Genomic DNA, 16,089 nt, shown 5'->3' with positions numbered 1-16,089 from the left:
GTTTATTCAGGTAGGGGACAAGTGACATTTGAATTCTTCTGGTGCTTCTGACGTAAAGGAAAAAATACTCTAAATGTCAGAACACACTAGGCTGCATTATCAAACAGGACAAAACAGTAATAGAGAAGCAAGCATAAGAAAACCATCTATTTAATGCATAAATAAAATTTTTCAAGAAAATAAAAGTTTCCATTACCTGATCACTAACAAGAATGTGGATACCTGTGGGACCCTGTCTGTAAACCTGGTTGATCTGATGCAAAGGAATATTAAATGCCAAAGCAAGCTTGCGTGTGACTTCTGAGGCTGCCATTTCTTCTAAGTAGATTGCATGATAAACTACAAGAAAAAAAATTATAAATAAGCATGGCACTGTAACAGTATGGAAAAAATAAATCTTAATTTGTTTGGAATCTGGCTTTAAAAATTTTAAAAGCTAGAAAGCTTTACTTTACTCTCCCCTTGATGTCACTTAGCAGGAACTGCCATGACTTTACTTGCAAGATAAAGTCATAAGCACACCTCTCTGACAAGAAGGAGGCTTCTACTTGTTTTGATGCTGAAAGCAAAATTCCCCGTTTTTTTTCCTGTATACTGCACAAAAAGGCACAGTCCTGTCAAACTGGATCTTCAGAGTCACATAGAAATTACTTTGGAAGTACTGTTGGACCATCTCAAAAGAGGGAGGCAATATGTCTGACTTGCACTACTCCACTCTTGCGTTAAATAGGGATGTGGAATTTTGGTTTTGGTAAAGAAAGCCTTTTTCAACTGTCTGAACATTTCCTATGGATCATCTCAGAGTTCAAGGGTGGGGGTAGTGAAATACAAGACAGCAAACAAACAGAACAGTAAGACAAATTAGCTATTGAGTTTGATGCTGTATTTGCAGCTCTCTAGTTTTATTTAATAGTGCTAGGAAGGCCTTGGCAGCTCCATGTTTGTACATCCCCTGTCCCAAACCAAAGAAATACTTAGAGAGAAAATACAGATTTGATAAAGACAGTATCCTATTTACAGATCCTCCTCAGTTCTTGCAAGGATAGCACACAACTACTACTGCAGTGGCAGCCTAACCAGATTTCAGTTGGCTGGGGAGGGAGGTCTCTTCACTCAACGCCATGAGCAAGAATAAAATAATTTCAGATAGCTAAATTCTCTTAATTCTAAGGTTGACTGAATTTACAATTAAATATTAAAGTTCCCACGTATGCTGAAACAACAGCTATCACTGAGGAAAATAATACTAAAAACACGAGACCATACGCTGCTTGGCTGCTTTTCCCTGTCCAAGCTCCACCAGTTTTAGTTCAGTTGCAAAGAAAATGACAGCACAGCCTAACTGAAAATGGGAAAGAATCAACATGTTTTATGTGCATGTAGCTTGTTTTTTACATTTATCTGGTTGATGCCTTGCCTGTAACAACACAGTACAGCTAATCTGAGAGCTCCTTAATTAATTACCACGTGACTACAGTTAGTTTTTACCAATGGTCTGAAATAAACGATTTAACCCTGAGAGGTTTTAAGGTTGTTTATCGTGTGCAGTGTCAAAACAGCAGTGTTGTTCTGAATAGAACTTCCTCCACTTTCTCCATAAACCAGAAATTCAGCCCCTTCACTACTCTTTTTTTCCTTCCCATTTATCCTGGTTTAGACTTTTTAAGACTGAGAACTGGTGTGCTAAGAGACCCTCTATGTGCCATACCGTATATTGCACCATTGCCGCTGTCACCATTGCCTGCATCTTGTCTTTCCAGTTGTATGCTCCTCAATGGCTCCTGACAGACATAGATTGTTAAACGAGGCCTAACAGACCTGTGATTCAAACAAATCAAACATCAGAGAAAAGGTTACTTGTGCCCTGGAAATAAGGAAACTTATAAACTACAAATGTAGTTTTGTTGTGCCTATCACTGGACTTGAAACATTTTCTGTCACTGACCAAACAATAAAAAAATTCATATAATGAGAAGGGGTCTTCAGATGCATTTTAACAAAATATCTATCAATTCTGAGTTCATCAACAGGCTGCTTGTTGGAATCCTGGAACATGACTGCCAAGTAACACCAACAATTCTTATAAAGGTCAACGGTAACAAATGCCCATTTCAGTCAGGATCAGATCCATCAGCTGGGATGCTGTCTGTCTTAGCATGCAACACTTGTAACCTCAAAACGCCTCGGGTCATTCTTAGCTCCCCTGAATAAGAAGTTTTGTATCTCAGCAATAAATCTCACCCGTTTTCAAAGCACCACAGGCACCAAGGCCAATCCTGACACTGACTTCCCAGACTATGGGTGCCGGAAGTGTTCCAAGGCCAGGCTGGATGAGGCTTTGAGCCCACAACAGGAGGGTTGAAACTGGATAATCTTTAAGGACCCTTCCAACCTAATCATTCTATGAGCCTATGACTTCCCGATTCTAAGGATGGGGATTCTTGTAAATGACAGAACAAAACCCACTCAGCCTCACATTCAACGTGTTACCTGGATTTCAGTGCATTATATAGCCGAATTCCATCGGCTGGACCACAGATTTGTACCAGATCATCTCTTGTCAGCTTTAATAAATCAGCACCTGGAGAAACACAAGAGGATTTTACGAAGATTATTTTAGAACATCTATGCATTTTAAAATAAATTGTATACTCATTTGAACCAAGAATAACAAACTCCACCATTATAAAAACTGAATCCTGCAAACGTGAACAAGCCAGTAAAACGCAGAATAGGCATGAGCTAGCACTAAGGAAAAATGACCCGTTTTTCCAGAGGCTTCCACTTGATGTTCACATCTTTGAAAAAGCACAAGGCCTGCAAGGCATGGTTTCTGTAGAGATAAACGACTGTTCCATACCCAGACAATGGCTTAAATGACTCTAAGCGTTAACTGACACCCAGGTCGGTGTATTTTTAACACATGCAAAATTAAGAGCAAAGCTATTTGAAGGTCTCTCACTCAAGGAATCATCCCAGGCATTCAGCTAACACATCATATCCTCTGTGCACTTAAGTTATTACAATGCATTCATTTATAGAAGACGCTGCTGAAGGCTGGCACAACTAAATCCGGGTGCTCAGATCAGTATGTCAGCAGCCTATAGGGTGAATCCAGGTGGTGGGATCCTTCCATCCAAAAGCAGTTTGGTTGGTTGGTTGTGTTTTTTTAAAGGATCCTAGGAATAAGCAATCTGTGAATACAACTGTTTCCCAGAACATTTTCTTTAGAAAAAGAAGCTTTGATAAAAGATACTAAGCAGATCAAAACACAAAATGGAAGGAACCATATTTCTTAGAAGCAGCATGAGTGTCAACAAAGAAAACAACAGTCTGAAAACTCAGTCACTGCAATAGATGAGTGGGAGGACAGGAAAATACTTTATTTGTGGAAATACTCCACAGATGATGTAGGAATGCATTGGTAAAAGCTGGCAAAAACAATTTCTGATCATAACCCTTAAGTACTATAACAAAAAAAAAAATGCCCACTGCACCTGAAGGAGTACAATAAAAGCTACACTACACCTCGTGCTTCAAAGAAAAACTATCAGCCAGCTAGAATTTGACTTCTATAAACATATAAAAATAATATTTAAAAGGAACAACCGCTTTAAGTTTTCCAGGGATCTTTGTCAGAAATTTGATACTAAAGTTTACTGAGAAAGCTTAGCAATCGCAATCTAAGAAACACACGCCAAAAACCACCCAGCAGCAGCAGAAGAAATGGCCCATTTCCAACACTGCAAGGGCAGACTATGAAATATTGAACTTGTTGACCATTAGGTCCATGGTATTTAAAAAAAAAGCATCAGCTCACTGATTAACAGAGGAGCCTTCGTGTGTCAGTCTTGATGAGCTGCGAGATATTGTTGGTTCAAGGGAAGCTCGTGGCAGTACTGCCCACTGATGTGAAAAAGCACAGCAAACCAGACAGCCTGCTGGTGTGACTGAGCAAATTAATTCATTTTTCTCAAAGGAATCATGACTCTTAAAAAGATTTTGTGAACTATCATCAGGAAAAAAGAACCTAGCTTCACTTTTGGGTGTTGGGGTAAATTAATGCAAAACACAACTATAAAAAAATGCCTTCCAATGCAAACTGAACAATTAATAAACAAATTAGTTAATTTACAATAAATATCAATGCATATTCTTTGAATTATTTTCCCTCACAAAACTTGCTCACTAACACTGACCTCAAAAAAAGTAAAATACAGATACCTGAGAAATTTGAAAAAAGCCTTGTATAGGTAGAGAACCTATTCTTGAGCAACCATTGCTGCGTTTCCTGGATTGTGGCTGAAGGATGAAGTTGCTGTAAGAAACAAGATTGAATATGGTAAGACAGCTATTATTAAAAAAAAAACAAACAAAACAATTAAAAAACCTCCCTCAGTTAAACACTTTCCTCGGTACTTATTAATATCAAGGTATATATAATAAATCAAATGTTCTGACACAAATATACAATTATAGCCATGATCAATACCAGAAAGCAAACACTCACATCTCCAGACCCTTGAGAGGTTCCATCTCCTTGATGATTTGGGGAGGAAGAATTGCTACAAATTTAAAAAAATAAAAAGAAAAAGTAGTATTACTAGATGTTTATTAAGCAAAATTTTCAAGCATTGCTGAAAAATAACTTGAAATTCCCCCAACCATAAATATCACTGTCAAATTAAACACTGCACAGAATGAAACTGAAGTTAAGACAAAGTTCATCACACTTCTACATGCAAGTTGTTTGGTTCCTATTTTGTGTATTCTATATCAGCTGGAAAAGTAGCTTTACCAACACTCTTGGGAGGTTACAGGGCCTATGATCTATCTTAAAGGGCAACTGAGGAAAAGGTAGCAAATTACAAGGCAGACAAAAAAAATGTACAGGGACCCGACAATACCACTGTATTGTGGGTCACCATTCCGTGATCACCTAAGTTTGATTGCAGTAGTTTAATTAATGCCTCAGTACAAAATGTTTTCACCAATATGATTCCCATTGAAAAGTTTGTAAAGATTATTGTTGGGATTTTTCCTTGCAAATTATATTAACTGTGTATGAGGGGAACAAAGACTGCTCTTACTGAAAAAAAAGGTAAATTGTTGCCATAGACAAGGACTAAATGAGAACAGTTAAAAGTATTTGCTACATGACGAAAAGAAGAAAAGTTTCCAACAACATACAGTAAAACAGAAAAATACTGAAGCAAAAGTAACTCCATTATAATTGAGTCACATGAACCAAACTCTAAAGTAAATATATAGGTCAAAAGAGTCTCTCATTCCCCAGCGGAACCAGAAAACAGTTGGATTTACTCAGAAAACATTTTTTTTTAATAAAACTGATTTTTAAATGTTATCTTTAATTAGAGTATAGAAGAGAAACCTACCTGTCTGGGACACTGTAGGTATTATGTTGAGCAGAGGTAAAAGTTGGAGCAGGAGTAGGACTGTTGTTAACAAATGTTGTAGGAGTATCAGGCCATGGTGAACACTGAAGATCAAGAATTAAAACTTAAGTTCCTCTTGACAATACATTTTTTACTCTAATGCACAGTTCTTTCATTTAAAGCCAGGGTTTTTTTCCACAGAGAATTTTGTTTTATAAGTCCAAATAAAGATTCCTCCATCCCACACATTACATGCAGCTACTCCAGGTAAAAATCAGTTTTCTTTTATCTCATTCTTTCAAGACTTCTATTTATACTGTCTTCAGTTAACAAAGTGAAGGTATTAGTGGTGGAACTGACAAAAGACCTGTCCAGATTCCCCAGTTTAAAATAAACCAACCAACCCACCCCATCTGCTGAAAAAGCCTCTTCCACCCTACAAGGGATGAAGGGGCTGTTTAAGCTGCACGTAAAGTGACTTGACAACAGATGCTCAGCAACAGTAAGTAAAACCATGAAGCTAAGTCTCCACAAGCAGAAATCTAATGTATCTGCCCTGACAGCATTAAATATAAATGGAATTTTCAGTAGAAATTTTGGAAAGTGAAATTTTTTATTGATTTACTTCAGGACTAAAGTGGTGCTTACATGTACTGCTTTTTCTCCGAACTGCCTGGTAAACTGGAATGCTTACATGCAAATATAAGTCATCACAAGAATATTATGAGCCAGCTCTCCAATTTAGCCAGGCTTTTTTGGATATGTTTTAAACTACCATGACAGAAGCCCTTCAAAATGAGACCACCTTTAGTGCTTCCCATACCATTGCAAATTTAGTATTTTAAAGAAAATCCAAAACCAAATATTTTAAAGACAAACAGACTGGTTTAAAACAAACAAGGTGCCAGAGAAAGTTGGCTAAGACCATGCCTGTTAAAATGACCAAGATTTCCAATGTACTTATCATGCACCAGCTAAATACCCCATACGGATATTTCCAGAGTTATAACATAGCCTCGTGGCGGAGAGGAGGAGGGAGGAGAGCAAGTACAACCTAATATTAACAGAAACACATTTCAACAATTTTGTGTTGAGAGACTCTTTTGCTATTCGGGGGAAAACAGAACATGAGCGCAAAACCAGTCACAATCCTCTGTAAAAAAGCTAACAATTTCTGTGCTGGACTCCAGTCTTCATTCACCAGAGCAAGATTGGAAGTTCCCCAGCATGGCGCATATGATTTAAAAAAAAAAATTCATCTTGCTTCCCAGGAGATCAAAAACTAGGAAATTCTTCACCTCTCCAATATCTGATTCAAATCAGTATTTTTGCCAGCCACTGTGTATACGCTATGTCTGATTACAGAGTCAAAGCCACCCTTTAAACTACAAACAGTGCCATCTACATGAAGTATGCTCTTCTGTGACCTTCTAGTGTTACGCACTCTTCCTCCTATTCTGTGTGTTCCCACCTGTTGCTTCTCTTCTCAAGCTCTTTTTAACATTAATCTCAAAGATGTTATATTAGAACAGGGAGCTAAAATAGTCCTTAATAGTGTAATTATGTGGCCCAAAGCCAGAATTTTAATACAAAAGCTCAACATGATTCATGTTTTTCTGAAGCATTTTGAAAGCACAATTAAATTTCTTTAATTTTCTGACATTCTCTCCCCAAATTTTAATGCAACACGCTTATCCAGACACGCAGACACAAGCTGTACATCCTTAGCCACTACTCCCTCACAAGATTCTGTTCCAGCATATATTTAAATTCAGGGGTAGGGAAGGATGTACTGGTGTCAAGAGACCAGCTTCTGAGCCACTCGCAAGACCCATAATGCAGTTAATATGTCGTTCAAAGCCAAGTCGAAGTTGTTCACTTCCTGAGTTAAAACGCAGGAATGACGCACAACTGAAATATTGAGAAAAAGAAAATCCCAACCCAAAGCAAGCGGCCTCTCTTCTCCTATAATACACTTTTTCTTCCAGCAAATATGTTAGTAACTAAACCACTGAGAGTGAACCAACTGGTTAAAAAGAGCAATAGTAATTATAATACTACTGCGAGGTGCCCATTGGCTCAGTTCTTTTTTCTTCTCTTCTATAGATTGTGGAGGGAAAATGAGTATCCAAGCAGAGATACTTAATTCTGAAAGGTTCAACGAACAAAGCAGCCTAGCACACAAAAAAAATAGGCTACAGCATACATTCTTCAATCATCTTCTAGCAATTAACCCAATCTGCTTATGCTTTCGGTATCACTCATGCACAACTGGTCACACTGCACAAAATGATCACGTTCAGAACCGGAATTGGACAAATTCCTGGGCAAAATCATTAACATAAAGAAGACTGAGCAGGGATGTGCTTTCTAACATCCTCCATGATAATTCTGGACACTGTGGGGTTACGAGGGAAAGGGATCACAGAAAGAGGCAAGGATTCCCAGCTGCAGCCTCCCTTGAAATGGCATCTGCAATCGCCACTGGCAGTGACGCTACAGACCTGTGATCTCATCAGTCAGGTTATTTCTTATATTCTTAAGCCCAAAACTGAGGCTACCAAAGGACATTCAGCAAGCTAATGATACTAAAACAGAAGTCCCTGGCCACTGAATGTAAACTTAGAAAGAAAAATATCACTCTGTCACAAGAAAGAATACAACTCTGTAAAAAGCCATCACAGAACATAAAAAAGATTTGCATTATATCTTTACCTGTAATGAAACTGAACATGTACTGGTAAATATTCAAAGAAGTTGCTTTTGAGGTCTCAAGACTAACTATCCTCCATTACCAGTATACCCCGATACAACACTACTCATGAAACTGTACTCTGGAAATTATGCCTTTATTTCCAGACACTGATTAATTCTTGAAAAGGAGAAAATAATTTTAGTTTCAGATCTTTTAACATTCTTCTGTAGAGGACATGAATGAAATTATAAAGTGTTGACCAATGGTTTAGCTGAGTTAAAAAGGAAGATAGGAAATCTTTCCAAGTATGACTTTTCAAACTCAGGATATGTAGCATTTAAACTCAGAATGTTCCTAATGTGTAAAGAATTGCAAAAACTCAAGTTATTCTAAGCCACTGTTTGAATGTCTTTTCCCTTTCTAGTTCCAATCTACCTGTATCTGCCCAAATTCATGCTTTACAGGAGAGTAAAACTGAACTTTGGCAAAGAATTCCACTCTACTGTCAAATATCAAATCAACATGAAGACTAAAAGTTTGCTCTCCAAATTAGGCTTATACTTGGGCACAGAGTATCACCTTTAAAGAACAATTTTATTATACACAGGACAGAGCTTTTTCAAGGAACCTGCAAAATAGAGGGTTCCTACCCCCAAAAAACACAATTGTTTGTTGGCAAAAGTAAAAAAATGTCTGCTCGTATAGACTTAATCACTCTGAATGCAAAGTTTTTCCCAAAATGTGACATCACACAACATCATGTATCCTTTATGCTACTGATAAGTGTTACAAGAACAGACATATGTAGGGAGAAACAAATTGAAGAAATAATACTTTCTTATGCTACTAAATCAGTTTTGCTCCAGCCCCACTTTCTGACTCTCATAGCCTCTAGAAAGTTTGATATTCTAAATTTACGTCACTTCCAGAGAATATTTCCCTTCTGCACCAACCCTGCACATCCAAAACTTAATGTTCCAGTTTATTTCAAGGTCTACACCTGGAAATTCCACCTAACATCTGCCCTGAAATAAGTTCTATCTGCAAAAAATAAACACTCAACCAAGTCTATTCAAATTGTAGCGTTGTATGTTCTAGCTTGTGACACACAATATAGTACGTACTAACATAAAAACCAACCAAGATACTACACACAGAAAAAAGTGCCAAGATCTAATTATCACAACATAAATTTGCCTGCTTTTTCAAATTCAAAGCAGGGATAAGAACCTAGAGTGTTTTTTTTTTTCTCTTCTTCCTGAGACAAGTTCTAGCTTCCATATATTTGGAAGAGGGGAAAAAAAATGATGTGCCTCCTTCACAAAACGGCCCCTGCATGAAGGTCACCTGTGCGTAAACATCAACTGTGAGTTCCAGAAGGCAGGGTTAAGTTTGTGGCCTTTTACATCTACAGAAAAAAAAAAAAAAAATAATCAATGTTCCATAGCTAGAGAGGGCATTTTAACAAGTAGTTAACTCTGTAAGTCTCTGTTTGGAAAATACTGAGATAAATGCTGCAGAAATTGCATTGAATGCACTGAATTTTGAAACATCAGAAGACTAAAAAGGAGCAATGGGAAGTCATATCTAGATGGCATTCTTACAAAAATGCGATGAGAAGGAAAAGATGGGTGACAGTAATTAGGAAAAAAAAAATATTCCTGTTTCTTAGGAAAGGACAGAAGAGCAGAGCAGAATGACCATTCAGAAAGGAAGCCTCACCAAACTTTGTACTGTGTTAGAATTCCATGCAGATTAAATTGGAAAGAAAAGATATTAGATTCAATGTTTCCTGAAGGAAACACTGAAAGAAACCAATCCATACAAATCAGATTGTGTTTGAGCTGGAAGAAATACTACAAGACGAAAAAAAAGAGAAAAGAAATAAGATTAGGAATATCCAGCAAACAGAACAGCAGAATCTTGAAGGCACAAACTAAAAAAGCCAACATACAAAATGAGATGCAAAAAAGCAAGGGAAAAAAAAAAAAAAGATAGCCTATATAATCAGTTAGGTGTAGGAGGAGGATAATAATACCCAGCTTTAAAAAGGTGGAGGACTATAGATTGGATCAACCTAAACTTCTGGAACTCAAGAAAAGATGACAAAAACTATTTCTGGGCATTTAGGAAGCAGTATTGGCTGAGTAACAGCCAACACTCTCAACTTTCTCAAGAAAAATACACTTCACACAACCCTGTTTTCCTTCTGTAATGGAGCTACACTTCCTAGGACATGTGAAGATCCATCATACATACAGGCATAAGCAATAGTGTCAATTCTCATACTTAAAAGTAGGTCTTCAGGTTTTGTGTCTAAGACCCTCTGCGATGGTTGTGCTGCACCTGTGGTACGTTTGATATGCACATATAAAGTCAGTCTGGTCCCAGCGAAAGCTTCTGACTGCTGCATTTGGGGAGACAGACTTGTACGGACAGAATTTGTCTAAGTAGAAACATGCATCACCCCCTGCCCATATTTGCAAGGCCCACGTGAATAAGCCTGTCTGATGGCAAGAGAAAAAGGCTAATGAGTTTGCCTTCAAGCTGTAGATCAGACATTCTCTTCTAGATCAAGCAAATAAGTTGTACGCTCAACTTAAGTTAAAATGGTACTCAATGAATGTATAGCGATTACCAAACTACAAATACAGCAAAAATAGTGTTTAGTGGTATTTTTTATGGGCTTGCTGATTTCTAATAATTTTGCTAATAATTAAAAACCATTGTCATGATGGAACCAGTTATGAGTTCAATCTGCTAATTACGCCAATAAAAAGGAATAACATTCAAAATGGTCTCAACAAATGGACCAAATGATCTCAAGACAAAATTGTATTAAGGGCAAATGCAAACCAGGAATATTCAGCTGCATAATTAAGAGAACTGGAAAGCTGCACATAGCCGTTAGCCCAAAACAGTTTGTGGGTCCTTCTCCATCCCAAGCAAAGAGTGAAGAAATAAACAGACACGCACACTATCTTTTGTGTGTTTTAGAAAAGGCATTAGAAGTCCAGTACTACCTGTCCTACCTCAATTTTTGTTCACTATAATTAAGGTAATGCTCCCATTTATAGGAGCCTAGCATTCCAAGAGATGTTAAGAACAGGTTAGACAACTTTCAGATATTATTTGGCTAAAGCTTGTCCCTTTCTGGACAAGTGATCTGTTATATATTTTAAAAATACTCTTTTCTATTATTATCCTTCCTATGAGCAATAGTCATTCAATGAAGTATTAATAACAACAGAAAGAGAAGAGAGCATGGGAAAAAAAAAAAAAGAATTATTCCAAGGAGCTGTTTCAAAAGATGCTTCAGAGGTGCTTTTACAAGTAAAAGAGATAAAATCCCGTTTTCTCTTCCCTTTCCCTGCTCCAGGACATTTGGAAGAAATAAAAGACTGCCTGCATTGCCAAAGAATGCTAAAGGTGCATCTTAAAAGAAAGAAAGAAAAAAAACCAACAACCAAGAGAAGTAGAAGGTAAATTTAGACAGCTCAGTGCTTGCAATAGTTTCAGAGGGCCAAAAAAATTCTATGAAGAACCCATCTTATTTAATATTGCTTGTTCCCTTCCACTCAGTTACAGAATCTATAAACAAAAAGAGGCACACACTTAAGTATTTACAACCTAAACCTTATCTATCACTTTCACAGATAATAAAGACAAACTAAACAACGTCTGAAGGACAACAGTCCAGATAATCGCTGCCTAAGCACTGCTGGGAAAGTGCTGTCAGCACAAACGTGACTGTTCTTTGAATAGGCATAAATTGTCTTCCACAGTCACGTTACTGATTGACATTTAGGCTTGCCAAATGGAAGATGAAGGGTTGCTTCTTATCTGAAAAACGTAAGGTCTCCATTGATATTCATCTTAAGAAACAGCATTTAAGAAATCTAAAACACTAAGTTATGACAGGAAGAGGGGACAGGATGTATATTAAACTCATTTTGGGGGTCACATACAGGGTTAGCATACACGTGTCATGAAGACGTGCTGGCTCTTCTGAACTGCATTAAACCTGCTTGGAGCACAATATGTAGTTGGCTAAAGGAAAAATCAGTAACTAACGATCAACTATCTACAACACTACATGGTGTTTTAAAAATGCTCATGTACATGGAAAGTTATATTGAATGCAAGTACAAATACAGAACAAAACACTAAATTTCACTGTTCTTACTTCCACTAATTACACACATAAAAGCAAAAAAAAGCTATTTCATTTAAAGTCACATAAACTGAAAGCTCTTGACTTTTTGGAAGTTACACACTCCCTCTGCAACAGTTTAAGTGTTAGATTTAGGAAGGATTCCTTTGCTGAAAACAAACATGGAGCAATTGGTATGCATAAAAGTGAATAAAATTAAGACACAGCAATCAAAATATTTTTACTTTATATAATGGAAGTTTCTCCTATATCTAACACTGCACAAGGTATCTTGCACAATGAAAAGGTAAGAAGTCCCTTACACTGCCTCGCTTTGCCAGAGAATCACCGTAGTCTGCTGGCAAAGTCCGCTTGCTGGACTTTTTCTGCTCATGTTCAACTGCATCTTCAATTATAGGCTCAAGCCTCATCTGGACAAACACCAAAGATTCGGATCAATTTCTTTTCATTATACAGTGAGGAAAGATCTAAAAGCCTTCTAAAAACTTCTGAAAACTTTAGAAAATTACATAGAACTCACTGATGTTTAAATCAAAAGAAAATGCAAAAACCTACTGAGGCTCTGGCCTTAAATTCAGCAATCTCCAAAAAATACACTTTGAAGCTCAAATCTGGTAGACAATTAAATTCTAGACTTCCCCCCTTCTATTTTTTTTATCTGTACCAAAAGACTTGTTCTAGGGTTCAGTACAGCCAAACAGTGTTTGATCTTAGTGTGTTCAATACAAGCATCTACCGAGTAGGTAAATGAAAGTTTAGTAAACAAAAGCTTAAAATTTAATGTTGCTGTTCACTGGGCAAGTTTGTCAAATAAAAAGTTTATCTTTGTGTAGAACTAATTCTTCTCCAACCCTTCCAAGACTGCAGCTAAGTTATGTGCTGTATCTATGTCTTTTCTCCTCAGTAAGCAAATGCAATTTTATTTCGTTACCTCTGTAAGAACTGTGGTGTCATATGAAGGCTGATACTTCTCTTTTTCATGTGCGGTTCTCTTTTCCATCTTTTCTCTGTCTGTTTTCTGTTTCCTGTCTGCTCCTTTTGGCTAAAAATGAATAGTTACATGAACAAGAAAGCAGGTGGAAAACAGTTTTGTAACTGAAATCTGATCTCAGAGCCAAGCAGTAATATAACGATGTCCCCCATCTTTATAAGAGCTTCTGAGAGACTTATTAAGGATCTGTTCTCTACTGTTACCTTAAAAACTTTGATTTGACAGCTGGCTGAATGCAGATGATCTGTATATTCTCCATTTTCAGTCTGTTTAAAAGTGTCAACCTGAATCCTGAAAGGAACTCCCTTCTCTCCTCCATGTTTACGAGGGGTAAATTCAGTGCTGATACAATGTACCTGGAAAAAAAAAAATCACCAAACAAAAGGAAACCTCAGAAGTATTCTAGACATGAATTTTTTTATGTTACAAACATCAGGTACATTTCCTAAGGATTTGTAACAAATTACCCAGCTTATCTGAGGACCATAACTAGTATTTCATTCCTTTTCTTGCCCACATGCAAATGCAACAAAAAACAATACATTTGAGCTGACATGGAAAAAGAGAAACAATCATGTCACCAAAATCTCTCCAAAAAGCAGAAGTCATTGTAGTTTCTTACTAAACAAGAACTTCCTGGATCTTAAGAAAAATGTATGTGGACGACAACTATGTCTATCATGAATATAGCAACAACTTTTTCAATATATTATTGTCAAATGCATCACAGCTAGAATAAACTTCAGAGTCCTTTGTAATAAATATTACCAAGGCCACTGACTGAAAGAGCTTTTCATCTCATGTGAAATCAGCGTATTTTCAAATGCACACAACTTCCCATAGAAGTCAGCAGACTTTTTAATCAGTATGTAATTGCTTCAAGTACTGCATCAGCCTGAAGATTGAGTTTATAAGCTAGAAATACCCCTAAAAGATATTTGGGGAGAAAAGCAGTGTAACAGAAAGATTTGTGATTAATCTCACTGGGCAGCTACATTTTAGCAATCCTTACTAGAAAAAATGTCTTCCACTGCACCAGATCAACTCAATTTACTGATAATGTGGAATTTAACCTATTTTGGGAGCCTTCATAAGAAACACTGCTACTTCAAATGTTATACCTTCTCTCTATAATAAAAACAAATTTGAGGGAAAAAGTAAGGTAAAAATTCCAATGCAAAACTGAATATTCTATCTAAACAATTTCCAGAGAAAGCATGTTCAATTGCCTTGGATATCAAATACACAACTAATAAAAATCGTACAAGAAAGCCTACTGACATAGTAAGAAGCTACTTCGAATGTCTGATTTAAAACTTTTGATTTTCAGTTGGTATCCTCAAGTCAAGCTCCTGCTGAAGCTCACCACTTGGCAAGTGGGCCTCTCAACTAAAATCAAATAGCACTGACAGTTATTTAGAGTGGAATAAACTAATGCTAATACTCCATACAATTTTACCCATAGCAGCTTTCTGCAAAGAGATTTTTGAAAAGCCTTTCACTGAAATTGTTTCTAAAAGATGCTTTTCTAAACTAAAATCAAGTTGAAAAACCCACTAGGAAACCTTATAGAACCATCAGTTGCTATGAGCCTGTTTTTTTATAAAGCCAGTATTTAGTGACCGTCCCACATATAAGAAACCAAAAAGCTTCACAGCGCAAATATACTACTGTTTGTGACCTGAGAGGCATCAAAAACAAACATCCAGTCAAATGAAGTTTCAAACCTGAATAAAAGCAGATGTACATTTTGTTGGATCCCACAAAAATTCAACTGCATTGAGCTGGCTTGGATTTGTCTTGATATCAATGACTCCAACAGACATTGGAATATCTATATTAAAATAAGGAGCATATGTTTTAAAATAATCATATTCCAAGAAAACACTACGAATACATTTTAATATAGGGTTCCTCGTCAGCAAACACGGGTACGGTTAGAAAAGATGGGCTTTGGTGGCTTGACCATAAGTCCATAAACATTTTCTCAGGACTCTCAGAACTATACTGACTCAACACAGAAAAGCGCTCTGTGTTTGGGGGCATTTTTTATTCCCCCATCCTCCTCCCACTCCCCCAGCTTATGCAATAAAAATTATGAAGTTATGCAAAATGAAGTGTTATTTCTACAATCTACTGAAGTTACTTCTGAACGTGTTCTCCTAATCGCTGTAAGGTTTAGTAACCAAAATTAGAAAGATTCCTAACTGTATAAGGCTGTAGAGTTGCTATCTTACTTCTGCAATGCTTAAAAGGTTTTAAATGAATGTGAAAGTGGTAAGAACGCTTATATTCAAAATACACGCTGTGAAAAAGCGGCACACAAAAAAAAAAAAAATTGGTCTCTGTTTTTTCACCAGGCCTAGCATAAATGTGACCATGATCAATTTAAAATTGGAAATCTAATTTCATACAATGGCAACGGATAGAAACAACTATACCTAAGTCGAGAAGTCTGTCTCCAGGGCGGTTCCACTTCCAACCTTCTAGCTGCTGGTGTTCTGTATATTGCAACCTTCTGTCATGGAACACAACTCTTATAATACTCTAAAAAAGAAGAAAACAAGTATCTGATGAGCCACAAAGTTACTTTATCTTTAGAAACAGCCTGAAGATAAAGCACTAGAACATTCCAAAATAGCTACAGAGCTGATAAAAACATATTTACAGCAAAAAATTTGGCAACCATCAGTCTCCCAAAATACTCCAGAACACAGAAATAGAACTAAGCAGCAGGAGATATTTGAAAATGTGGTAAAAATGCAAAAGAGAATTACATATGATTGCATATTCTAAAGGTCACTATAAATTATATGCAGTGAATATGAGCAAC

At 36.9% G+C, this 16,089-nt stretch overlaps 1 protein-coding gene across 3 annotated transcripts in view; it reads right to left on the bottom strand.

Annotated features, from left to right (window-relative positions):
- The window catches only part of UBP1 (upstream binding protein 1), a 49,969-nt gene that overhangs the window by 4,374 nt on the left and 29,506 nt on the right, over positions 1-16,089 (bottom strand). For 2 of the 3 annotated variants that reach the window (XM_054060298.1, XM_009556725.2), the window contains exons 4-14: positions 15,698-15,803; positions 14,984-15,090; positions 13,460-13,612; positions 13,197-13,307; positions 12,568-12,675; positions 5,397-5,500; positions 4,511-4,565; positions 4,225-4,318; positions 2,491-2,581; positions 1,709-1,818; positions 197-339 (exon numbers count right to left, since the gene is read on the bottom strand). In XM_054060298.1, coding sequence (XP_053916273.1) covers positions 197-339; positions 1,709-1,818; positions 2,491-2,581; positions 4,225-4,318; positions 4,511-4,565; positions 5,397-5,500; positions 12,568-12,675; positions 13,197-13,307; positions 13,460-13,612; positions 14,984-15,090; positions 15,698-15,803 — 1,182 coding nt within the window. The remainder of the gene's footprint in view (positions 1-196; positions 340-1,708; positions 1,819-2,490; positions 2,582-4,224; positions 4,319-4,510; positions 4,566-5,396; positions 5,501-12,567; positions 12,676-13,196; positions 13,308-13,459; positions 13,613-14,983; positions 15,091-15,697; positions 15,804-16,089) is intronic. The other variant, XM_009556733.2, reaches the window with a different exon arrangement.

Source organism: Cuculus canorus, chromosome 2 (genome assembly GCF_017976375.1).
Source record: "Cuculus canorus isolate bCucCan1 chromosome 2, bCucCan1.pri, whole genome shotgun sequence".
Lineage (NCBI taxonomy): Eukaryota > Metazoa > Chordata > Aves > Cuculiformes > Cuculidae > Cuculus > Cuculus canorus.
The sequence above is the reverse complement of the archived record's forward strand: the minus strand, read 5'-3'. Positions and strand labels throughout refer to the sequence as shown.